The sequence below is a fragment of the Cygnus olor genome, chromosome 20 (assembly GCF_009769625.2).
Source record: "Cygnus olor isolate bCygOlo1 chromosome 20, bCygOlo1.pri.v2, whole genome shotgun sequence".
NCBI classification, from domain to species: Eukaryota; Metazoa; Chordata; class Aves; order Anseriformes; family Anatidae; genus Cygnus; species Cygnus olor.
The window spans coordinates 6,348,632-6,372,039 of NC_049188.1; the positions used below are offsets into that span (position 1 = coordinate 6,348,632).

General features: G+C 60.3%; 3 protein-coding genes across 4 annotated transcripts in view; all 3 read right to left on the reverse strand.

Moving 5' to 3' along the window:
- SLC43A2 (solute carrier family 43 member 2) overlaps nt 1–9,879 on the reverse strand; it is a 28,855-nt gene extending 18,976 nt beyond the window's left edge. Inside the window, exons 1-3 of the mRNA XM_040532212.1 lie at nt 9,814–9,879; nt 7,666–7,873; nt 776–965 (exon numbers count right to left, since the gene is read on the reverse strand). Of these exons, the coding sequence (XP_040388146.1) occupies nt 776–965; nt 7,666–7,825 (350 nt within the window). The 5' untranslated portion in view covers nt 7,826–7,873; nt 9,814–9,879. The remainder of the gene's footprint in view (nt 1–775; nt 966–7,665; nt 7,874–9,813) is intronic.
- Nucleotides 9,880–10,684: 805 nt separating this feature from the next.
- Nucleotides 10,685–17,991, reverse strand: SCARF1 (scavenger receptor class F member 1). 2 transcript variants are annotated; one of them, XM_040532603.1, is made up of 12 exons: nt 17,862–17,991; nt 17,426–17,638; nt 16,671–16,732; nt 16,347–16,448; nt 15,711–16,236; nt 15,177–15,395; nt 14,957–15,085; nt 14,777–14,880; nt 14,549–14,657; nt 14,353–14,477; nt 14,112–14,249; nt 10,685–13,858 (listed from the first exon to the last, which is right to left on the reverse strand). In XM_040532603.1, the coding sequence occupies exons 2-12, from the start codon at nt 17,527–17,529 to the stop codon at nt 12,888–12,890; spliced, it is 2,589 nt and encodes an 862-aa protein (XP_040388537.1). In that variant the 5' UTR covers nt 17,530–17,638; nt 17,862–17,991; the 3' UTR covers nt 10,685–12,887. The 2 variants fall into 2 exon arrangements, with proteins under 2 accessions (XP_040388537.1, XP_040388536.1); XM_040532602.1 differs by having other exon boundaries at nt 17,426–17,737; nt 17,862–17,990.
- Nucleotides 17,992–18,371: 380 nt separating this feature from the next.
- On the reverse strand, nt 18,372–23,380 carry LOC121057787 (Rab interacting lysosomal protein). The gene is made up of 8 exons (XM_040532423.1): nt 23,105–23,380; nt 22,644–22,767; nt 22,198–22,319; nt 21,821–22,012; nt 21,532–21,695; nt 21,278–21,400; nt 19,433–19,516; nt 18,372–19,124 (listed from the first exon to the last, which is right to left on the reverse strand). The coding sequence occupies exons 1-8, from the start codon at nt 23,369–23,371 to the stop codon at nt 18,971–18,973; spliced, it is 1,230 nt and encodes a 409-aa protein (XP_040388357.1). The 5' UTR covers nt 23,372–23,380; the 3' UTR covers nt 18,372–18,970.
- Nucleotides 23,381–23,408: the final 28 nt, after the last annotated feature.

A 23,408-nucleotide genomic window follows, 5' to 3' on the forward strand; every position in this document is an offset into this window, starting at 1 on the left:
GCTCTGGCACAGCTCTTGCCGAACCCAGATGCCCCGCTGCTTTTCCAGCACGGAGCTTGGCCAGTCATCCCCTCGAGGTGACCAAGGACAGCAGCAGCCTCGGTTCTGTGACCCAGCTGCGGTCACAGCTCCTCTCAGGTAGGGTCTGAGTCAGGCTTGCCCTCTTTGTCCCACCCTGCCTACAAGCCAGTTTGGTTTTGGTACAGTTCAGTGCTATAAAACTGAGTGGCGCTGGGGCCCACTGTGCCCAGCAAGCCACATTCTCCCGTGCCACGGCAGAAACTGCGAATGACTTTGTTATCAGGGACAGAAAACGACGCAGACACCACATGGCACAGAGGGGACCCAGAAAAGGCAGGCAGGATGGGTTTATCTCAGAGTTAACTCCCCAGCTTGCAAGCTCTGATGTAACATCTTGGTTTTGTGCCTCTCAGGACATAGCTGAAGGGAAAAAGCTAGCTGCTGTGACTCACAAGTGACTCTGCTCTTCCTCCAGGCTCCATCTGGCCGGGAAGCAGGGAGCAACGCTGGAGAGCTGAAGCTTGGACACGGAGTCCCAAGCCCTTCCCTTGTGGAGCAACTCGCCGCGCAGCCCAGCGCTGGCCAAAACCATCCCAGAGCTGCTCTGGCACCCCATACACAGCCAGCAGCTCCCAGACCAATCCCCCATAAGGTTCCTGAGGTTTCAGGCACACACCAACAGGCACAGCACCCGTCAGCTTCTCATAAAGTGTGAATTTGCCCCTCAGCCCACCCTGGTGCCCAGGACACCGACCTGCCCAGCAGCCGCAGCTTGCGAGGGCCGTACTTGTCCATGACGATGCCCAGGGGCAGCGTGATGGCGCTGAGCAGGAAGGAGCCGATGGTGAAGGCCAGGTTCAGCATCTCGTCCTGGGCGTTGCACGTTGGCCACTTGTGCTCTGCCGCCGTGCTGTTCTCGTGCTCAGGGCTGCCTGTGGAGTTTCCTGCATGGGACAACAGAGGAGCATCATTGCAGCGTGTTGGGATGGGGCTTGGAGCCAGGCAGGGAAGAGAGGAGCCTCCAAAATAATCTTGATTATTTTGATTGCAATCAGTAAGAAATGAAGAAGGGAGAGAAAAAGAGCAGAAGTACAGGGGACAGCTGACGAGGTCAGCTCGGAGCAAAGGGTGCGCAGGCACCCGGGAACAAGTCTCCCATGAAGAAGGAGCAGGAGGGCAACAACCTCAGGACAGAGCAGAGCAACCTGAGGACAGAGCCCCATTAATTTATAGAACTACCCTAGTTACAGGGCACTGCCCCAGCAGGACTGGAAGGGACCGAGATAAAAACTAAAGTACTCCTAATCCGGGACTGGCGTGTCATCAAGGATTTTTTCCGAACTAAACTGGAAGTGGTAACTACAGCCAAAGCGGCTATTTTGGGTCCAGATGCCGGGCTGACGAGGCCTGGCACGGAGCTCGGAGGACGAGCCTCCTGCCCTCGCCGTGCGAGGGATGGGGAGGCAGCGGCCACCGCGCTGCCCCAGCCTGGCTGCCCTGCTCCCAGGAGGGCAGGCAGCTCACCTGCCCTCGCCAGTTATTAATGGGTTGATGCATCTTTAGCTTCGACCCCGTAATTAGTTTTTTTTCTGTTTTTTTTTTCCAAGTGGGTTTAGGCCACACGAATCAGTTACACCTCTGACTTTCTGCTCTTGATTTGACTTGAGGAACTGCGCAGGCAGACTCCCACGCCGAACAGAGCTCGTGTTGTGTAACAGACACAGAAACAGGACGGGGGAAAAAAAAAAAAAGAAAGAAAAGGAAAAAGAAAGAAGTTCCCTTTTCTCTGCAGCAGCAATTTCACTGGCTCTTGCTACCTCCCCTCCTGTCACAAGCCCATCCCAAGAAGGTTTAAGTGTCCTCCAACAACGTGGGTGCCTTTAGACTTTCGTTAACCCAGAGCTTTGGTGCGCTCCACCCCTCCTTTGCCCGGCGCTTATCTGACGTTTCGGTAACCTTTGCTGGTATGACAAAGCACTTGCCTTTTTTTTTTAAACTGCTGCAGCGAGCCAGTGACATAAAGCACTCTCCTCCATATTTAATAATTGATCTGACAAAATTCAATATTAAAGGAAGATTAGAGAGAGGAGTCACCCATGTAACCATCTGTGTGAAGCGAGACCAGAGAACCTCAGTGCTGGGGTTAATTAGCAGGAATCCCTAATATTCCTAATATTTGAGCAAGGACGCTTGCTGCTTGGTGTGGCTCGTGGTCAGGCTCCCCTCGGCTGCCCGTGCCACCCCGTGTCCCCGTCCCATGTCTCCTTCCCTTCCACCCCATTCCCCCCAAGCCCTGGCAGCGACTGGTTTCACCCTGCTTCTCCCAGCTGGCATTTTTCTCTCCTGCTTGCCAAAACAACCCTCCCGGCTCTGTGTCAATCGCAAACAAACCACGGGCCACCTTCCAGACCTTCCAGACGCCAGGTATTAGCAGGAATTCAGACGCTGATATCAGAGGCTTACGAGCTCCTGCAATCCTTCCTCTGCCCCCTCCCAGCCCTCTGGGGAGGATGCGAGGCGTTTCCATTCACACTGCCCCCAAAAACAGCTCTAGGATGGTCTCAAACAGCCTGTGGCAAGCAATCACTGTTTGCTCATTCCCTTTGCTATTTGCTCCTGGTGGATAATTAATCCATCCCTTCCCTTGTCCTGCTAGCCACGGATAGCCAAAGTGACAGACACGTCCCCAAAAGGCCCCGTGCAGAAGCATTCCTTCTGCAGGGAGGATGATGCACTTGAGTCACGTCCTTAGAAATCAGTCCTGGACAGATCTGGGAGCCTCTGTGGCTTCACAACACCTCTAAATCTCTTCACTGATCTTTCCTTCACCATCTCCTCGTGCTGTGGCTCAGGACCCCAAACACCGACGGCCCACAGCATCTCCACGCGGCAGGCAGAGGTGCAGGGCTTCGCCCCCAGCACCAAGGCTTTGGGGCTCTCCACCGAGATAAGCTCACAGGAAACAGATGTGGTGCGAGGCTGAAATCGGAAAAACAAGAGGGGTGGTGTGCTGGGGGGGGAAAGAGTGACAAAACAGCAGTGATTTCCCTGTGTCAGCACTGTGCGGACACAGCTCAGCTGTGGCGTGGACGAAGGGACGTGGGCAGAGCAGTGACCTTACAGCCACACACATCGCCAGCAAGAGGATCTCAAACCAGAAATATTCAGCACTGGGAGCTAGACCAGATTAATTGACATTAATATATGGATGTGTATGGTCGCAACGTGACCCCAAGGTGCTCCCGCTGACTACGGGCCCTCCAGCAGCACCGGGAGGACCAGCGAAGGGTGCTTGGCCACCTCTGCAGCCTTGCTTCAGCCAGGAGGGCTGGGACCAGGGCAGCGAATGCAAGCTGTGCCTGTACCAACCGCCTTGTTTACAGCTGCTCGCCGCCAGCTCCGAGGAGGGGCCAGGCAGCAGTGCTATGTGGAAATACAAATTGTTTGTGAAAATAGCAGCAGCCCCTGAGCAACAAGGGAAGATCCAGCGAGGCGTAATGGAAAGGATTCGAGCGGCCCTTGGCACCTCCTCGGCCGGGGAATCTCTGGGAGGTGCCGCAAATAGAAGATTTTGGAGGGGCTGCAGGTGCCTGGCCGGGGAGCCGGCGGGTCACCTGCAAGGGGAGCGAGTGGCAGCGCGTGACATGGACAGGAGGAGATTAATGGGCAGAGAACCTGCCTCGCTGCTCACCTACCCAACACGCCTGGCTACGGCAAACAGCCGTTTCCTTCAATCACTGCTCAGATCCTGTTCCAGATCAGTGCACGCCACACCGCCGGGGAAAAGCTCCTACATGCCCGGCTCCGTCCACAGCAGCGCTTTGGGGAAAGGCTGTCCCTGTGCCGAGGGCTGTGCCCTCCCCAAATCCTCCTGCCAAGTCCACCTTGGACGTTGTGCACGAGTGCCACCGGAGCACACGAGCAGCCCAGGCTGGGTCCGTGCACGCTCCCCGCTGTCTCACCGACCAGCCAGAAGGAGCTGCGAGTCTTTATCAGCAATTACAAGAGCACGCTGCTTGTTTTTACAGCTCTCCCCCCGCCAGCAGCAGGATTTCTGCTGCCCAATTAGTAGTTTTGAGTTACTATTTAAAGAATGGCAGAGCTTAGGTGAGAGGAAGGCTGCCTTGGTAATCATTTATGTCAAGCTCATCGCTGGGATTTGTTCAGGCTGTTCCGGGAACGTTTAAAGCCATCCTTTCTCCCACATGAAGTGCTGTAGGTTTCAGGAGAGGGTCAATCATTAACTACTCTTTGCTGACCCCTCCAAATCCCAGGCGCACAGCAGGTCACCTGAGGAATGAGCCTGGCTTTTTCAGGAGCAGCTGCCATCTCGCACCGGCACAGGTTTCCTTTCATCTTGTTCGTTGGATCAGCCTGAGCTGAGCAGGAGAGACAGCCCCGGCAATAACTCTAGGACACAGCCTGAGTGGCTTCACCTACCTCTTATATTTTTTTATTTTCAAAAAGAAAAAAAAAAGCAGGGACAAAGTCTGGGAGCGCTGGCAAAAAAATGAAAACAAAATTAAGAAATCACAGCAAAACGCATGTGCAAACAACTGATCCGCAGCCTGCCCACATAAGAACATGTTTTCTCTTTTTAGGATGGTGTCATACTTCTGGGAACTGGGAGGAGATGTTCTTGCTTTACACTGCCGCAAACACAACGGGTTCAGGCTTCCCTCTGCTCGCACCTCCCTGACCTCGCTGAGCCCCAGAGAAGCCCCAGCCCCACGTTATTTAAACCCCCAGTCGCTCCCCAGCTGTGGTTTCGGTCCGCAGCGGTTCTCACCCCAGCTAGCGCCGCCGACAGCTGCACGCCAGCGCAGCGAGCTTCCTGCTGAACTTGAGCTTTTACCACACTCACGCTTTTTCCTGTTTACAGGGTCGCGTGCGCAGCCTCGCCACGAGCCCTCCTCACGTCTCGCCAGTCCCGAGGGGCCCTTCAGGCTACGAGGCCCCACCACAGCCCCAGGGTTTAGCTCAAGTACTACAGGGCCGCAAGGCTGCACCTTCCCTCGCCCCCATCCAGGTGTGTTACGCTGAGGTGGGTGAATTAGCTTATCACCTCCTCGGTTTTCCACAGCCCCGTCTTACAGGAAGGTCCTCTGTCCCTCTGGCTCCTTATCTTTGCTCTTTGTGAGCAGATTACCAAGTTCAGTACTTTTTTTTTTTTCCCCTCTTTAAACGTGCTTCAGAAATGCCTAAGCCTTGAGCTTCCCAATCCAAGTATCATCGCAGCAGCACAAGACCCTGACCAGATCAAGTTCCCCAGCAGCTGATAAGGCCTGAATCCTGATAAAGACCGCAGAATCAGCATTCGAGCCAAATGAAAGATGCTGCTTCAGTTGGTTAAAGGCCAAGTGGTAGTGTAGTAAAATTCAAATGGGAACAAAGTGCCACCACCAGATTCCTTGTCAGCAAATTTCAAGCATACCTCTCGCTGTGGTCAAGTCTGCCACCCGGAACAAGCATAGCCCTCCACTCAAACCCTCTTGCACAACTGCTTTAAAAATATTTGCTGCTTTGATGGGGATTTTTCCAGGTGTCTACCTCCGCTCTTGTGCAACGAAGAGGACCCTACACGGTTGTAGGGCAGACGGGCAAAACCCAGCGCCAGAAGCCAAGGGCAGAAGGAGAAAAAAGGGGGGGACTCGAGGAAGACCACGAGCCCGTCGTGAATTGCAGCCGCTTTCTGGGCAGCTGCTGCTACCTTCAGAGAAGAGCCTGTGGAAGGGACAAGGTCTAGTTTTCTCTTTTGTTGGAAGGCATCACGAAGTGCAGAGCTTTTGCTGACAAATGAAAAGCCCTGCCAAGAACCTTTGGCTCATTAGGAAAAGTCCTTTTTTTTTTTTTTTTTTTTTGCAATACTTACATGCACACAGCGGCATTAGGAACAACAAGTGCCCAAAGGCTACTAGTTACAATTTCTTTGTTTCCACCCATCTTCCAGCCAAGAGCAGCATGATTCAATGGGTTGTGCTGAGAAAGGCAACCGCTGGGCCACCCTAACCCCAGCAAGGGTCAAAGGCAGCTCGGTGCCAAGCCCTATGGGGTCGGTCAGGGCTCCTGCTGCAACAAGGGCATCTGCTGTCCCCAGGCCTGAAGCTATGGCTTTTCCCTACCTCGTCCCCGAGGTTATTACAGTGAGGACAACAACAGAGAAAGGAAAATGAGTAAGCAAGGATGGAAACTGGCAGAACTGCTCCTCAAGGCTCATCGCAAGCCATTTTTTGAGCCAGTATTTGAGGACAATGAGAACGTTTGACTCCTTAAGCGTCTTTTCAGGGTTTAAATCGCTCTGCCTGGGGGCACAGGCTGGGACAAAGGCATCGCCCCCGGGGCTGCGATTCCATGGCCTCCTCCCCGCGGTCTGCGGCTCCGGCACTCCCAGATGCAGCCAGACCACAGCACGGCAAACCAGGGTGAGAAGCCACAGCAAATCTCGCCGATTTGGGGCAAAGGCAGACGAATCGAATGCAATCAAAGCAAAAAGCAGGAGGATGGGCCTGAAGTGAAGTGCAGCTCCTGTCAGCAGGGCACAGCTCAGTGCACCGATAGCAAAGTGGCTGCTCTCAGCCGCACTCAGCGTTTGCTTATCAACTCTGGCGTGTTTGTGTTTTATCTCCGTGGCAGAAAGCTCCACCTGGGTTTAACGAGACCTCTCACACTGGCCTGAGGCAAAGTCGCCATGGCTTGGTGACAACACAACAGCCTCTTCAGGCCTGAAGTCTCCTAAACAGTGTCCGGCTGCTGGGGACGCTCCCTCGCGTCACCCGGAGGGCCACTGGAGATGTAAGCAACATCGGACACACTTGGAAGAACATGCTGTGAGCAGAGGGCAGGAAGGAGAAGCAGCAGCCACGCTACAGCTGACAAGAACCAAAACCTGCCAGGTGCAGCTACGAGACTGAGGCAGCCACCCACAGGCACACAAAGAGGGGCTGATGAAACAGAAGCACAACAAGCGAGGGGAAAACCAAAGTATCATCACAACTATTCACTGCTTGGAGGTCTTTTGCCCACAACGCAGATTTCCCCCACTATTCTCAGCCATTACCTACTGAGGTATGGCTCTGGTGCACGGCCCTGGGTCCATGCACTTGTTTCCACCTCCTTCCCTTCACTGCTTCTTCCTCCAACCCACGCCCACCAGCCCTCGGTGCAACCTTCCCATCTCATCTGCTATCTCACACCTCTGTCCAGAGCCCAGACACCCAGCTCCTGCCTCCCTTTGCTCTGCCGGTCCCCTCTCAGTCTCATCCCAGCCTTCCCACCCAGCAGCACGCACGAGCCCTCCCCACAAGCCATTCACCGTCCCCCAGCACCCACGGGGCCGCACCAGCCTTCCCTTGCAGCGCTCAGCCAGGCCTCTGAGCAGAGGCAGGACTCAAGGCCAAGAGGAAGAGGCTGTCCAGGAAAACTGGACCTAATCTTTGAGGCTCCTTTTCCGTTCACCCTGCAAAGCAGCAGCAATCACAGGCACATCGCACCATCACAAGGATGCCTTCATTTTAGGAAAGGGACGCACATCCCAGCCCTCTACCCCAGCCCACACCACCCCGAGGCAGGGAACCACGCCACCAAACCCCAGCAGCCACCTTTTCACCCATCTTGGGAGACACCAGTTCCTCAGAGCATCCTTACCTGACTCTTGGCAGAGGTAGGAGTAAAACCCTTCTGCTTTCAGCATGATGAGCAGGGACCCCCAGCCCAGCAAGACGGCGGAGAAGAACAGGTTCTCGATGATGGCCGTGAACGCCATCCACCAGCGCCGGCGGTGGGCGGTGGCGAGCGTGGGTGCCATTGCTACGTGGGAAGGGTGCCCTCGTCCAGAGTCTCAGCCTGCAGGGATCTGAACAATGACAGGAGAGGTCACGGATGTGGCACAGGCTGCTCAAGGAGAGTGAAAAAAAAAAAGTTTAAAAAGAGGGTGTTCCGCAGGAAGGCAATAAAGCCTGCCCGATGAATGAAAGGCACTCGGGTGTAAAGCTCATTTATGCAGGCAGCGGCTTGCCAGATTCCCCGGAGGGAAGGGGGAGCACGGGTGCCCTTGGTGCAGCCCCTCCAGCGCCAGCACCGTGCGCCAGAGGAGCGTTCAAGGGCTCCGTTCCACCTCCCGAGCAACAGGTATGAAAACACAGCAAATATCCCCTGCCCAGAGCCTGCTCCCCCATCGCAGCCCGTTTGCAGGGCAGCAGGGAAGCACGTGCAGAGCCGGGAGCTGCCCCAGCACCCTGACCTCCTGCTGCTGGGGCAGAGGCTGGGAGCGGGGAGACAGCCCTATAGCAGCCGTAGGGACCCACCAGCTCTGCTCTGCCCCACAGGAGGCACGGATCTGCCCTGGGAAGCGGCCATGAGTGATGCCCCTATACATGTTCATACCGCAGGCAGCTCAGCAAGCAGCCCCTTTTTGCCAAACACCCAACCGGGAGCAAGGCGGGACGCATCCTGCCCCATGCTAGCCCTGCAGATGGCTGGCCGGGGACAGCCCATGCCGTGCATGTGCCGCCCCGCAGATGCTGCGGCCGGATTAACATCTCCAGCTCCACCTGTCCCGGTCCCTGCGGCCAACGAGAGCTAGCGGCAGCAAATATAGGAGCAAACCTGGTTTGGCAGGGGGAGCCCCGAGGTGCGGGGATGCCCCTGGGTCATACGGCAAGTGGCCATTTTAGATGAGCTGGGTTTTTCCCCCCCACCCCAAACCATGACATGATCAAGCACTATATGGAAATGAGCGGGCTGCCCGAGACAGTCTTCGGGGGCTTTCCACGGGGCCAAGGTGACACCACCCCCTTGCTTTCCAGCCCCCTACAAGGGTGCCAGGAGGACAGGGCCACCCTGCAGCCACCCAGGCTGCCGCAGACAGAGAGCCCCCTGCCCCTGGAGCCAGCCTGCAGCCCCCCCACAGCCCCCCACCCACCCAGGCAGCGCGCAGGCCCGCTGCCCCCAGCGCAGCCCGGACGTGCTTCCTCCACGCCTCCTCTTCCTCATCCCGTGCACCCGCGCGCCCACCACCCCCAGCCCCGCTCCTCTCCGTGCTGCAGTCCCCCCTTGCCCAACGCCCCTGGGGAACCCCGCTCTGCCCCCACCAAGCCCCCCGCTCACCCTGCTCAGCCCCTACAAAGCCCCCCATGCATCCCACTCCCCCCAAAAAAATCCCTGTGCCCTGCTCACCCCGCTCCCTGCCCATGGATCGCTCCCACACCCCCTGCTCCCCCCCAGCGAGGAGCCCCCTCTCCCTCCAGCACCCCTCCCAGCATAAATCTCCCCATACACCCCTTTTCTCAACCTCCCCAAAAAAAACCCTTCTCACCCCGCTACCCCCAAAATGATGCTAACCCCACCCCACTCTCCCCACACTGCCACCCCCCCCGGCTGCACCTCTCTGTGCCCCCAGCACCTCCCCGAGGGGGGCACCCCACTGGGCGCCCCCCCGACTCACTGCTCCCCATGCAAGCCAGCACCCCCAGTGCAACCCCCCCCCCCCCTTGGTACGCCCGCTCTCCCCAAATCCCTTAACGCAACCCATTCTGCATCCGGCCGAAAACGAAGGGGAAAAATGCAAAAATGCGAAAGCAGAAAAATGGGGAAACGGGGAAATGTGAAAGCAGAAAAATATGAAGGCGTAAAAATATAGAAAAATGAAAATGAAAATTAAAAAAAAAAAATTAAAAATTAAATATACAATTTAAAAAAAATTAAAAAATGAAATTTTAAAAATTAAAATCGCCGCCGCCGCCACCACCACCACCCCGAGCATACCCCCCGCCCCCCCGGCCCGCTGCCGCTCACCCCAGCCCCGCTCCGCCGCTCGGCGCCGCCGCGCTCCCCCCGGTGTTTTTATCCGCCCTCCGCAGCAAACAGCCGCCGCCACCCATTGGCCGCCGCCACGACCAATGGCCGAGCCGCCGGGGCACGTGCCGGGCCCGGTGTCCCCCCCACGGTGTCCCCGGTGCCCCCCCCCGGTCCGGTCCCGGTCCCGGTGAACGCAGCGCGGGGAGCGCGACACGAACGGAGCGCCCCGGGGTCATGCACGGGGCGGGGGGGGCGGGCAGAGCGAAGGCACCCGCGAAGCTTTGCGGAAAAGGGAAGGGGGAAAAATAAAATTAAATAAAGAATTAACAATGAAAATTTTAAATTAAAAAATAATAAAATCAAAAATTAAAGTGAAAATTAAATGTTAAAAAATAAACAGTAAAATAAAATTAAAGTTAAGAAATAAAATTAATACATAAAATTAAAATTAAAAAAATAAAATTAATAAATGAAATTACAATTAAAAAATAAAATTAATAAATGAAATTAAAATTAAAAAATAAAATTAAAATAAGGTTAGAATTAAAAATTAAAGTAAGGTTAAAATTAAAACTTAAGGTTAAAATTAAAAAATAACGTTAAAATTAAAAAATTAATGTTAGAAATTAAAAAATGACGCTAACATTAAAAATTAAAGTTGTAATTATTATTAACCCTAAAATTGACGTTAGCATGAAAATTAGCATTCAGATTAACATTAAAACCAACTTTAACATTAATGTAATATTAACATTAATATTAAACATTAAAAACATTAAAATCAATATTAATGTTAATATTGCAATATTAACATTAACATTACGCATTAAAAAAACATTAAAGTCAATATTAACAAGAATATTAAAAATAAAGAACTGAGATGGGTGACAGGTGCAGGATGCGGCCCTGCCGCACGCTCCCCTCCTGAGCACCGGGGGGCTTGGAGCCCTGCAGCCCCCGGTGCCCACGGGACCATGGAGCCGGGTGGCGGTGATAGAAGTGGCACGAGGATGAGGAGCACGGCGTCGAGTCCCGGTCGGGCCCGGCCCTGCCTCGTGACCCGTTAGATGAATTTTCAGAGCCGTGCTGGGCCAGGTCCCAACGCCAAGCCATCACCCGTCAGCTCGCTCCTGCACCACAGCCACCCAGGGGTTTGGCCACCGTGGGGCCATTTTGGTGGCCGAGCGAGCCCACAGCAGCGCTTGGGGCAGGGAGAGGGCTCTGGGGGACTCGTAGAGGCTGCAGGTCCCAACAGATGGAGGCTGAGGGTGGAGACATGGAGGGTCCGGAGAGACGGACACACACCGCTGCGATGGGTGGGAGAAGAAAGCCTTCGGCCTCGGGTGGAACATTGCAGCAGCAGGGCAGGGGGTTCGGCCAAAGCAAACAGAGAGAAAAAATCCCAAGGAAAACAAAACAGCCGGGGCCGGTGCGGTGCCTGTGGTGGCCGTAAGGGAAGGCCGTGAGGGCACGAGGCCTGCGGAGGCCTCGAGAGCCTAGGTGAAGCTGAGAGTGCCGCGGGGCTCTGCTTGTCTACGCTAGGAGGCAAAAAGAAGCTCTCAGGAGATCTGCTGCCCTCTGTAAAGACACCCGAGGAATGAGTAAACATCATGGAGAGAAAAAAATAAAAGCTAAATTGACAGCGAAGCACAGCACTGGCACAGAGAGGCGTTTACACAAACCAGCCAAGGACAGGGGAGGCTGGAAGGGAGGCGACAGCTTCCACCTGGCCTCACCGGGGGTCTGCGGTGGGCTCCGTCGGTGGTCCCCATCTGGGGACAGGTTGGAAAAGCAGGACACAGCCCGGCGAGGTGTCTGCTCCTCCCTTGGCCGCCAGGATGGACATGTTCGCCTTCCACAACTTGTGGTGGTACAGACCAGAGACCCTGCAGCGGAGGAGGGCTGCAAGCTGGAAACCTCCGTGTGTGATCGTGGGGAGCGGGTGGCTCACACTGGGGAGATGCTCCCGTGAAAAGCAAAAGGAGAAAAAGCAAAACGCCCCGAACCCAAAATGGGCAGTGCTAGAGCAGGGTCCGCATGCAGAAACTCAACCTGAGACTTGTGCGCTCCCAGCCCACCCCACACCCCCTCGGCCCTGCTCTCTCCATCACTTAGAAAATTAAAATATAAAATAAAAGCCTAAAGGTAGAGGCATTCCCGTACTTCAGAGAACATTTCTGGCCATATCTTCAATCTGGAGAGCAGCTGGGCAACCACGTTCCTTTGGTAACATTTAATTTCCAGTCAGAGGCTTTCATGCCCCTCAAAATAAGAGAAATACACACAGAAGTGCTACCACCTAGATGCATCTAAATCCAGCTCATGCTGCGAATCCTCCGGCTCCTTGAGCAGCCGTTGTGCCCACTGACAGACACAGGGCTCCCTCAGAAATGCCATTTTCCACTGGGTTTCTGTCCTTATTGGGGCCAGCGCAGCTACTGGTGCACAAGGTGATGCTCATGGCCCTGCTTTGCTCGTGGATGAGCGCAGTGTGGCGTCTTATGGTGCTTCAGGGCCGCGCACCAAGCCGGTGCCGTGCCTCTAACACGGAAACCCACGCAGCCAGAGCCGTGAAAGCCAGAGCTGCACAGATAACCCCCCGCAGACCCAGATATCCTTCAAGATAAGCAGCTAAAATTAATTTTTGCAGAAGCCGCTCGTGGCAGCCCATCGTCTCGCCCAGCAGAGCTCTGTAAAATAATCCCCTCCAGTGAGAAGCACCTTTACAGCGAGAGACACCGAGTGGCAGCACCTGAGGTCTCTGAAGGGAGAGCCAGAAGGTGCCACCACTGCATCCCACTCCCCCCAGCAACCACAAAATGGGGCCCGTGGGATGCAGGGGGCGGAAAACAGCCCCGAAGCACCATGAGCCGCTGGGGCTGCGGCTCTCAGTATCACCCATCTCACAGTCGGGGTCCTGGGTGGTGGGAAGGGAAGGGGGATAACGGGAAGGCTCCACGTGTCCAGCCCCCCACTCGGGGGGACCTTGGCTCCCACAGGCTGGGACCGACCTAGCGGGGTCCCGCAGGTCCCCGCTGCCCCCAGCCACAGGGCGGGACGGAGCCAGGGGCTCAGGTGGCCGCAGGGGCGGCCGGCGCATCCTCACTGCCGCTCACGGTCTCGTATTTGGGCTCTTCCTCAGGGGCAGCCTGGCCCTTCGTTTCCAGGCTCAGAGCCACCTCCAGGCTTTTGCCCCTCTCCGTGGCATCGCCAGCCCCATCCTGAGCCCCGGTGCCTTTCAGCAGGGCCAATGCCAGCGGGAAGGACTGTCTCTTCCCGGGGAGGTGCTGCTGTTTGCCGGGGCGCTGCTCACCTGCAGCCCCCGGGACGCTCTCCCTCTGCTTGCAGCTGTTCGCCGAGTCCCCGCGCTGCGCCAGGGCCCGGCGGGGTGGTTTTTGGATGGCCTCGACGCTCCTCCGCACCTTGGGATCCTCCTTGGAGGCCCACTTGCCTTTCTGCAGGCTCCCCAGCCGCTTCAGCACAGCCTGGACCGGTCCCTCGCCACCACCCTCGGCTTTGGGGTCCTGCCCGGCCGTTCCCACCATCATATAGATGGTGGTGACGTTGGGCTCCTTCCCCTTCGCGTCCCAGCTGCCACTTTTGGCGGCTGCTTCCAGGGCTTCCACCCTCTGGGCCACATGCCTGGTGCCGGAGACCACCCGCCGGCGGCCCCCCGGGGTGGCCCGGGGTGATGGCCGGTGGCTTTCGTCCCCCTTGGCGAGGGGATCGGGGCTCTCATAGCCATCGCTGGCCGGCTGCTCAGTAGGGGACTCGTCCCCTGTGTCCCCTGATGTGGGGGACAGCTTGGCCATCCCCCACGGGGTCTTAGGCTTCCGCCCAGGGCTGGGGGTCTCCGCCGCACCGAATTTCGTCCCCTCGGCAAAGGAGACGGAAGGCCGCTTGGCCTTGGCGATGCTGGAGGTGCGGGGGATGGCGAAGGGCTGTGAGACGTCCTCGGAGCTGAAGGCGGCCGGGTCTGGGAGCGCCTCGCCTGGGGAGGAGGCCCCATCCTGCAGTTCGGTGCCCTCCAGCAGCGGGACACCTGCGGGAGAAGGGGGAGAGCTTCAGGGCTCGGGACGCTGCTGTAATAGGGGTGTGCCGACGTCGGGCACGTCCCAGCGCAGGAGTCCAAGCACGGCCTTGGCTCGTCCTTGGGGATAGGGAAGTGAGGGAACAAAAATAATGGCAGGCTGCGCCCAGCATCCTTGGGAAGCCCAAGGACTGTAAAAGGGTGGGTTGGGGTCAGGGCAGCGCAGAAAGGCCGCGGGGAGAGGAGGCGCAGCTTCGTGGGTCACCTTCTCTGGGAGGGACAGAGTACTCGGGTCCCTCGTTGTCAGTGTCGAAGGAGGAGAAGGAGCTGTCCGAAACCCAGGCGGCCGAGGGCGACTCGATGAAGCTGGGGTTGAAGGGGATTTCTGCATCGTGGTGGGAAACTGTGGGGGAGATGACGACAGGCTGAGGTCTGGGGGCACAGAGCATCACCCGCCCTGTGGGATCCCCCCACAAAAGGGCTGTCGGCAGCTCCGTTTTCCTCACCTGTGACTTTGGGAAGTTTGTAGCCGCCCAGGGAAAAGCAGGGCATCATAGCGCTGAGGTTCGCCAGCACCCCCTGCACGTGGTGCTTCATCCTGGCCACCACGTCGTCGTCCGGCACGGCCGCCCTGTGCAGGAACAGGAGCATGAAGGCGCAAAAGGGACGGGGTTTGGCAGCAAGGGGCCCCTGCACACCCACCTGTCTCTAGCGTCTGCGGGGCTGGCGCTGCAGCAGCAGCAGACAACGCAGAGCAGCAGCAGGAGGAGAGGGACGAGGATGGCAGCGGCCAGGGCCCCGCGGTCCAGACCTAAATGGTAAAAAAGGGATCGGGGTGTCCGTGGCTGCACCCCGACATCCCCATCCCTGGCGAGGATGCTGCGGACCCTCCTCGTTTGGATGGAGGAATAAATGTGAGGCTGCTCTTACTCAGCATGCAGTCGCCCCGCACAGGGTGGCAGGGCCCTCGGGAGCACTGGCACAGGGAGGAACAGTTCACGCCAAAATACCCCTCCGGGCAGGTGTCGTTGCAGCTGAAAGAGAGAAGAAAGGAGGGGAAATGTCCCCGGAGACGGGGGGTCCCGGCCCTGCCCTGCATCACCCCGTTACCTGGGTCCCCAGTAGCCAGCCTGGCAGAGGCAGGCACCCGACACGGGGTCGCAGCTCCCCCAAACACACTCGGGGCAGAGGAGCCGGCATCCGTCCCCGAAGGTGCCCGTGGGGCAGGAGCTGTTGCAGCTGCCGAGACAAAGCAAGGAGGCGTCAGGGTGCTGGGACCCCCGCCAGGACCCATGGCTGCATCCTGCACCCGGGGGGCAGCGGGGTGTACCTGGGTCCCATCCAGCCGGGCTCGCAGTGCAGACACGATCCGGTCTCCGCATCACAGGCGTCCCCGTGTCGGCAGCGGGGGCACGGCTGGAGACAGCCCTCGCCGTGGAAGCCAGCGGCGCAACGCTCCTTGCACAGGGTCCCGTTCCAGCCGGGCTGGCACGCCAGGCAGAAGCCGTCCACGGGCGAGCAGGGCTGGCTGCGCTTGCAGCTCCCGCAGCTGCACGGGCATAGGGGTGGCGAGGCCTTGGCATCCCCCCCCAAAACACGGGGGTTCGCCCCACGGCAGCATTCAGCATCGGTTTGGGCCACGGGGAGACGCCACAGGGCAGGAGCCGAGCAGGATAAATGCTGCCTTGGGGCACGGTACTGAGGATGGCCAGATTTGGGGATGACACCAGAGCTTTCCTCTACTTTTTAAGGGGCGACACCAATGCTGCATCCAACCAGGGCTGCTCGAACCTCCCCCTCCCCAACATATCTCCCCATCCAGCCAAAGGGACGGACACACCCCATCGATTTTTCCCCTGCTCACCTGTGCACACACTGAGACCCGTATTTCCCCGCCGGGCAGGGCTCCCGGCAGCTCCTTCCCTGGTACCCGGGGATGCAGCTGCAGTGCCCGGTGAGGGGGTTGCAGGAGCCGTGCAAGCAGTCGCAGCGCCGCTGGCACGCCGGCCCCCAAAACCCAGCCTTGCACTCGCACTTGCCCGTCTCCTGGGCGCAGGGCGAGAGGTTGCAGGAGCACTTGAAGCTGCACCTCCTGCCCCACCAGCCCGGCAGGCAGCGGCAGTGCCCGGTGAGGGGGTCGCAGTGCGAGCTGGCGGCGTTGCACTGGCACTGCTTCTTGCAGCTGGGGGACCACCAGCCCGGCTCGCAGCGGCAGGCGCCGGTCAGGGGATCGCAGCGGCCATGGGGCCCGCACTGGCAGGGGAATTGGCACAGCTCGCCCCAGCGATCGGGGTCGCAGGTGCAGCGCCCGCTCGCCGCCTCGCACGTCCCGCCGGGGTGGCACGGGCACCGCTGCTTGCAGTCGGGGCCCCAGTACTGCGCGGGGCAGCCTGCGGGGGGAAGGAGACAGCAAAGCCAGGAGGAGGTGGGGGGGGGGGGGGGTCACAGGGAAGCCCTCCCAGCATCCCGGGGAAGGCTGGAGGAGGTGGGGAGCACTCACGGGAGCTGCAGTCTGCGCCGAAGAAGCCGGGTTTGCAGCGGCAAAGCCCGGGTTTCACGCACACCTCGTCCGGCCCACAGGTGTCCTCCCCTTCACACAGCGCTGTTGGGGCACATCAGCGTGTGCCATCCCCACCAGGGTGCCACCACGCATGGTCCCCACCACCTCCCGCACACCCAGCCCACCCACACAGGGGGCTGACATCCCCCTCCCCACCATCAGCACCCCGCTCCCCCCCCCCGCGCTGCAGGGCCAACAGCATGGAGAAAACTCCCAGCCCAGCGTGGGGACGAGGATTTTGGGTGTCATCCATCGATGGCTTACCGGCCGTGCACTCCCGCCCTTCCTGCTTCCAGCCGGGGCAGCACACCAGGCTCGCGGGGGGGCTGTGGGACGGAGAGGGGACATCAGCTGGGGACTGGGGGGGGACCGGGGCTGGGTACGTCTGCGTTCAGCTTCAGGGCTTTGGCTAAGATGAAGCTAAAGCGGGGTGCTCCCCCCCCAGGGCTCAGCCTTGCACACGGGGAAGCCGCGAGGCCCCGGGGGCTTTGCTCCGGAAGGAAGCCGGGAAAATAGAAGGAAATTTAAGACGCTGCAGCCAGCGTAGGCCGCGGGGCTGTCGCTGGGACAGGCGCGCCCGGCGCTGCCGACACCACGGCTACGGAGCCCAACCAGGGCCCTGATGCTTTGGGAGAGGCTCAGAGCTGTGCTGGTGACCCCAAAAAAAGGCACCAAGACATGGCGTTGATGGAGAGATCAACAGGAGAGGCAACGTAGCAGCAAAGGGGCAGGGATATTGCCTCCAAACGCCATTTAGGATTTGCTTCCATGACGTTTCTGGCCTGGTGAGCATTAGAAGTGTTGCCAACGCTCCCAAAGCCCCGCCGTTGCCCCCATGCTCTCCTGGTACATCAGAAATAACCCCACAGAGAAGGGATCTGGGGGCCTGGAGCCCCCCAGCACCGTCCTGCTCCCTGTACCCATGCAGTGCCAGGCTGCAGCTCTCAGTCCATGGAAGGCCGGACTAAGGATCCCACCCCGCCACGACCCGAGGGCCCCGGGGACGCGGTGCCACCCACCTGTCCACCTTGCAGACATTCCTGCCGTCGGGGTCGAGCTCCTGGGCAGAGCCCTGCACCCACAGCCACAGCTGCAGGCACAGCAGCGGCCGGGCGCTCGCCATCGTGCCGGGGCACGAGCGCCGAGGCTGTGGCTGTCCTTCTGCCCGTCCGTCCCGTCCCGTCCCTCTCCCGCGGCTCGGCCTCTTCCTCCCGCCAGCCTTGGGTTTCTTCCTGAGGAAACGCGGGAGGAGGCGCCCCGATCCCACGTCAGGGGTGCGCAGGGAAGGAAGGAGCCGGGAATGCCACCGGGCGGGCTATTTTTGGCCTTCGCTGCCAAAAAAACGGGCGGCCTGGGACTCAGCACCCCATGCGGGGAAGGGCACCCACCCAGCATCTCCCCTTCACCTGCTCCATTGCCCCCCAAAGCTGCTTCAGCCGACATCCCCAACCCCACCTGAGGCATCCGTCTGCCCCCTCTCTTCCTGTTGTCCCCCCGGGGTCCCCACGTCCCCCTGGGCACACGGCGGGCCCCAGGCTGCCCTTTGAACCAGCTGGGGGCCAGGGCCTGCGGCCACCACTGGCCACCGTCCCACCGCCCGCCTCCCCAGGAGCTTTGTGTCAGCAGATGCACAGGAAACACCTTTTTCCTACCCAAGCCTGGCCGGCCAGGGGGGTGGAATCCAGGCTGGAAGCGTGGTGCTCCCCCCAACACGCAGGATTTAACTCCTCCGTGCCCAGCGCTGCTCCCGAGCAGCCCCAGTTGCCATCGCAGGTCACCCGCTGGCCATTTGGGGTGGCTGGAGCACAACCCATTGCCACTGTCCGCAAGCCAGCCCCCCCATAGGGGCTCTGGCACCGTGCGGCAGGCTGCAGCCCTTAGCACCAGCACACAAAAAGCCGCAGATTCGCTGGGGAACGGCTCCCAAAACCCTTCCCTGGGCTCCTTCCAAAGCAAAGACAGAGCAACGGTTGCAGCGGGTGCCTCGCCGGAGGAACGAGCGCCCCGTTTATTTCTGACTCCCGTTCTAGCTTGAGGAATTACCCGGCCCACGGGAAGGCTGTGCCCCCACGAGCACAGGGATTGCCAAAGTCTTCCAGTTGCCAGCAGCAGGAACAAGTCCCGGTACAAAAATGATTCACCCCGCATCGGAAACGTGCACGAGGGGCACTCGCTGCGCCGCAGCCCCACGGCTCCTGAGCGCCAGAGCACCCGGACACCCATCCCTCACCAGTGCAGCGTGCTCAGCCCGGCGCGGGCACCCGCAGGACAGTGCCCATCCAGCCCGGGCACTCTTCCTCCTTCTTCACATTGCAGGGATAAGGGGAGGCATGGTCAGAAAGGGGGGAAGGAAAATACCCACACAGGGCAGGATCTGTCGATGGGCCCCTGGGCTGTGCCCACCATGGGGTGCTGCAGTGCAGTGGGGAGGGGGCACCCACCGAGCTACAAGCAGGGAGAAGCACGGAGCAGCACCCATGGGTGCTGAGCTGCCCCCGTGCTGGCTGAGCCCCCCCCACTGCTCCGTGCCCACGCGGCTCCTGGCGGTGCCGGCTCCAGTAGGGTCAGAGGGGCGGCGATGCTCTGTGGGGGACGGCCGCCCGCTCGCTCTCTCCCACCATCTCCAGCTGTGTGTCAGGCGAGTTGATGAGTTCCCAGGCTCCGGAGCAGCTGGGCGCGGGGGGGTCTTTGCTGCTGCCCTGATACCACAGCCCGAAGCTGCAGAGAGAGCAGATAAGGGGTGTGGGGGAGGAGAGCTTCCCAGGGAAGTGGCCGGATCCCAGCCACCCTTCTGCATGCCTGGCTGCGAGCCCCCTGAGCATGTGGCAGCCCCGAGGAGGCAGCAGGGTCTCTGCCTGCCCAGGGAAAGACAAATCCCCCAGGAACCAAGCAGTCCTGCTCTGTGGCAGCACCCCAGGGCCGGCACCAAGCTCAGCCAGTGTTGGGTCCACAGCTGAGCCCCAAACCTGCTCCCTGCTGGCAGAGCCACCTGTCCCCACCAGCACCTGACATGGGAGTGAACTTACAAGCTCCTGATTTTGGATTCGGGAGGCTGACCATCCACACAGTCTGCGCTGCGAGCCGGGAGCCAGGAGCCCTCGTCTTCCTCGCTGCAGCACAAAGGAAGGGACAAAAACCCAGCTGAGCCACACACGGCGAGCACCAGAGCCCCCGAGGCACCCGCCATGCCCCAGCACCACATGTAACGGGCAGCCACTGCTTCCTCTGCCCTGGCTGTGCCACAGGAGCAGCTCAGGGAGAGCCCTCCTGGCATTTTCTGTCTTATTTTGGGTCTCCATCACTGCCTGGTGGGAAGTGACCCATCTTTTCCTCTTGTTCCCAGCCCGCTCCATCCCATGCTTGCTCTCCAAGCCCTTGGCACCCAGTCACAGCAATGCTCACGTCCCACAGCCAGCCACATTTCACGGCGAGCACAGCCCCAGCACCGTGACCTCAGCCCCCAAAGCTCTCAGATACCAGCTCCAAACACCCAGCGCTTGGTCAGCAGACGCTGGTCCCACATTGCCACGGCAGCAGAGCCGCAGCCCACGCCGAAGTCCGTAGGCAGCTAAACCTGGCACGCCGCTCAAGGGACCTGCAGGCACTGCTGCTGCCTTGGCTGGGTGCCGGGGGGACGTCCCCAGCCCTGCACAGCCCCCAGCCCACCCAGGGTCTGTGCCAGCTGAATGCGGTCTCAGGGGCGCCACCAGCTACAGCTCGGTGACGTGATGGGGACCAGCCAGGCCCCGCAGGACAGGGGGGTGACCCCCAGGAGAGGACTGCAGGGCAGTGCATGGTGGCAGCTGTCCGGTGGCAGGGTGCAAGCAAAGCAGGCAGCTCCCCCGAGCACACAAGCGAGCAGCATTTTTAGGAGGAGGAAAAACAAGCTGTGCGGAGCTGGGGGAACACCCGTGCTCCTGAAAATCCCGTTCTGCCTCTCCAAGGGCACTGCAGGTTGCACAGAAAGGTTTCGGATAGGTGGGGAGGACCCATCCCTACCCTGACCAGCCTGGCCCGGCAGGTCCCAGCCAGGAGCACCGAGAGCATCCCTGCCCTTCCCAGCCCCCGGAGCTCCGAGCAGCACCAGCCACCTCCTCCTGTCTGAGCAGCAGAGCCAGGACCCACAAGGGCTGCCAGAGCTGGGAAGTGGCCACGCTGGGAGCCTCAGCTCCAGCCCGGGAGCACTCTCAGGCTGCTCCAGGTTGCACAAACCCTCTACACCTGGGTCCCCGCTGCCAGGAGCCCCCAACGCAAGCAGCAGCAGCAGGTTTCAATGGCACAGAAGAGCTCAGCCCCCTTCAGACCTTTATTGAAGCCCCGAAAGCCAGTGAGATACGTCCCCATGCGTCCCCCCCGATGCCACAGAGCAGCTTCAGCGCAGGCTTAGCCCCCTGCCTCGAGCAGAGCTGGTGCTCAGGAGGGTCCTTCCCCGTGGCGAGGAGTCTGCTGGAGCCAACACTGCCCACAAACGTCTGGCAGAGCCTCCAGGGAACACCTCTACCGTCATCTTCAAGGGCTCTCTGCTGGGTGGCCTCCAACCACGCAGCGCAGGGACCAGCCCGGTGGTCCCAGCACCGCCACCATCCACGCAGGGACAAGAGGCACTCGGCCATGGAGCAGGCGTGTGACAGGGGACAGGGGCATGCGAACGGCGGCAGAGAAGAGCCCAGCCCCTGCAGCACTCCCAGGGCTGAGCCAGAGCGAGACATCAAGCGCAGACAATAAACCTTTGATCTCTGGAAGCAGGCAGGGACGAAGCAGGGAGCCCCGGGGAGTTCCCTTGCAAGGTGTCACAGCGCAGGGAAGCACCAAGCCGGCCAGCATTCACTTCGCTCAGGAGACCTCCCCGTCCTCGGACCAGCCGGACTCACCTGCTCGCCGACTCCTCTGCCGTCCCCAGCATTTTGGCTCGGATTTTTCTTTTCTGTCTTTTGATTGTCGACTTCATTGCATCCAGGAAGAAGCTGGGAACTCTGTCTTCATTCAGCAGCTCCCTGGTGAAGAGAAGGTGGTGGTTAACTGAGAGCCTCACGAAGAAATCCTGCCTGGATGGTGCCAGGAGCAGCCAAGGGATGCTACGGGGACAGGAGGCACCCGGCTCGATTCCCCGTGCCACCACGCTCACCGCTGGTAATAGGCCAGCTCCTCCTGCACCAGGAACAGGTTGGTCTTGAGCTCGTTCCGCTCCTGCAGGATCTGCTGCAGCTCTTCCTTGGAGAAGCAGCAGTGAGCGGGGCTCCTGCCCACGGCCCGGGGCTGGGGCTCCTCGTCAGGCAGCGGCTCTCCTTCCTGGGGGACGGAGAGGGTGAACCGGGGGACGCAGACCCTAAAGCCCTGCTCTCACCTCCCACTGCCACACGTAACAACCCCTCCTCGGCCACTCGGATTCCCCCCCCCCGTGGGCAGCAGCTCACCGGGCTGGGCTTTGGCTGCGGTGCCTCGGAGGCAGCCCTGCTCCTCCTGTTCATCTCCCTCTGGGTTTGCACCACGACGGCCTCCAGGTCCGACTTCTTCTCCAGCGCGCTCTTGAGCTGCGCCTGCACCACGGCCACCTTGTGACGCAGGTCCTCGTTCATGGACATGAAGCGGTGCAGTTGCTCCTGCAGCTGGAAAGCCCACGGCAGCCACAAAGTGAGGCACAAGGGCACCGCTCGGCCGCCACCCAGGCCACCAGCGCCTGCACGGCGTGGGAAAGGCATCTGCCCCAGCAGGCTCGTGACACCAGCCCCGGGGAGGGGACATGGAAGCAGGTCCCCAGGCCCTTCACACCCTCCAGCTCCCCCGCGCTCACCGCCTCCGTGTCTCGGCTCTTGCAGACGATCTCGTGGGCTTGGGCACGAATCTCGTCCCGCTGCTTGTCCACCACCTCCTTCAGCCGCAGCATCACCTCTCGTTCCTTCCGCGCCGTGCTGTCTGCGCCCAGACGTGGGGGAGCGGGCGTGAGCAGCTCCCGGGACCCAGGGACACCCTCGTGCTGGCACCCTGCGTCCGTCCCCACCACCCTCTGGCACCCCTTTGGATCCCAGAGCCTGTGGGCGCCTCCACCTCCCTGGCACAAGCTCCTCCCAGCCCACGCAAGGCATATTTTGTCCCAAACCCTTCACCCGTGCTTAAAATCAGGGGATTGAGGGGTCCTGTGGCTCACACAAGCCACCATTGGTGCTCTCTGTTAGGACAGGGGCACCCACAGGGACAGCCGGTGGTGGCAGGGCACCCCGAGCCCGCCGGGACACCCACCTTCCTGGGACTGGCTCTCGGCAAGCTGCCCCAGGAGCTGCTGGTTCTGCTCCTCCAGGTGGGCCAGGCGGCCGCGCAGGGCCCGCTCCCGGCGCTCGGCCTCCCACAGCCTCTGCTCCAGGTCCTGGGGGACAGGGACAGCGGGGTCAGGGCCACCCCCAGGGGCTGGGGACAGCTTGGTCGGAGCCACCCCAAGGGGCTGGGGGACAGGACACAGATGGGTGTGAGCCAACCCCAAGGGGACAGCAGCGTCCCCCAGGGGAATCCCGCAAGGACAAATGCCACCACGGAGGGGACCCATGAAGGAAGAAGGGCCAGGCCAGCCACCTGCCCTCGGGGACATAGCAGAGGGGTCAGCACCTCCCCAGAGGGCCAAAGGGCCCCTGGCCGGGCGCCACCAGGAAGGGGACCGGGGACAGGTCACCGCTTCCCCCCGGGGATCCCATGGGCACCCCGCTCACCTCCGCGTCCTGCCGCCCGGCCGGCGGCGCCTCACCCTCGGACCCCGCCGGTGTCACCGGTGCCACCGGGGCCACCAGCGCCTCCAGCAACTCCAGCAGCCGCACAACTGGCGGCACCAACCCGGCCACGGCGTCGGGCCCGAAGCGGCCCGAGAGGCGGCGCAGCTCGGCGCCCAACGCGCTCGCCATGCGGTAGACGTGCGGCGGGGCCAAGCGGCCTGGAGGCGTCTGCCACAGGGGCTCCGCGCCCCGCGGAGGCTCCGCCATCGGCCGCCACCGTCGCCGTCACCGGACACGGGCCCCG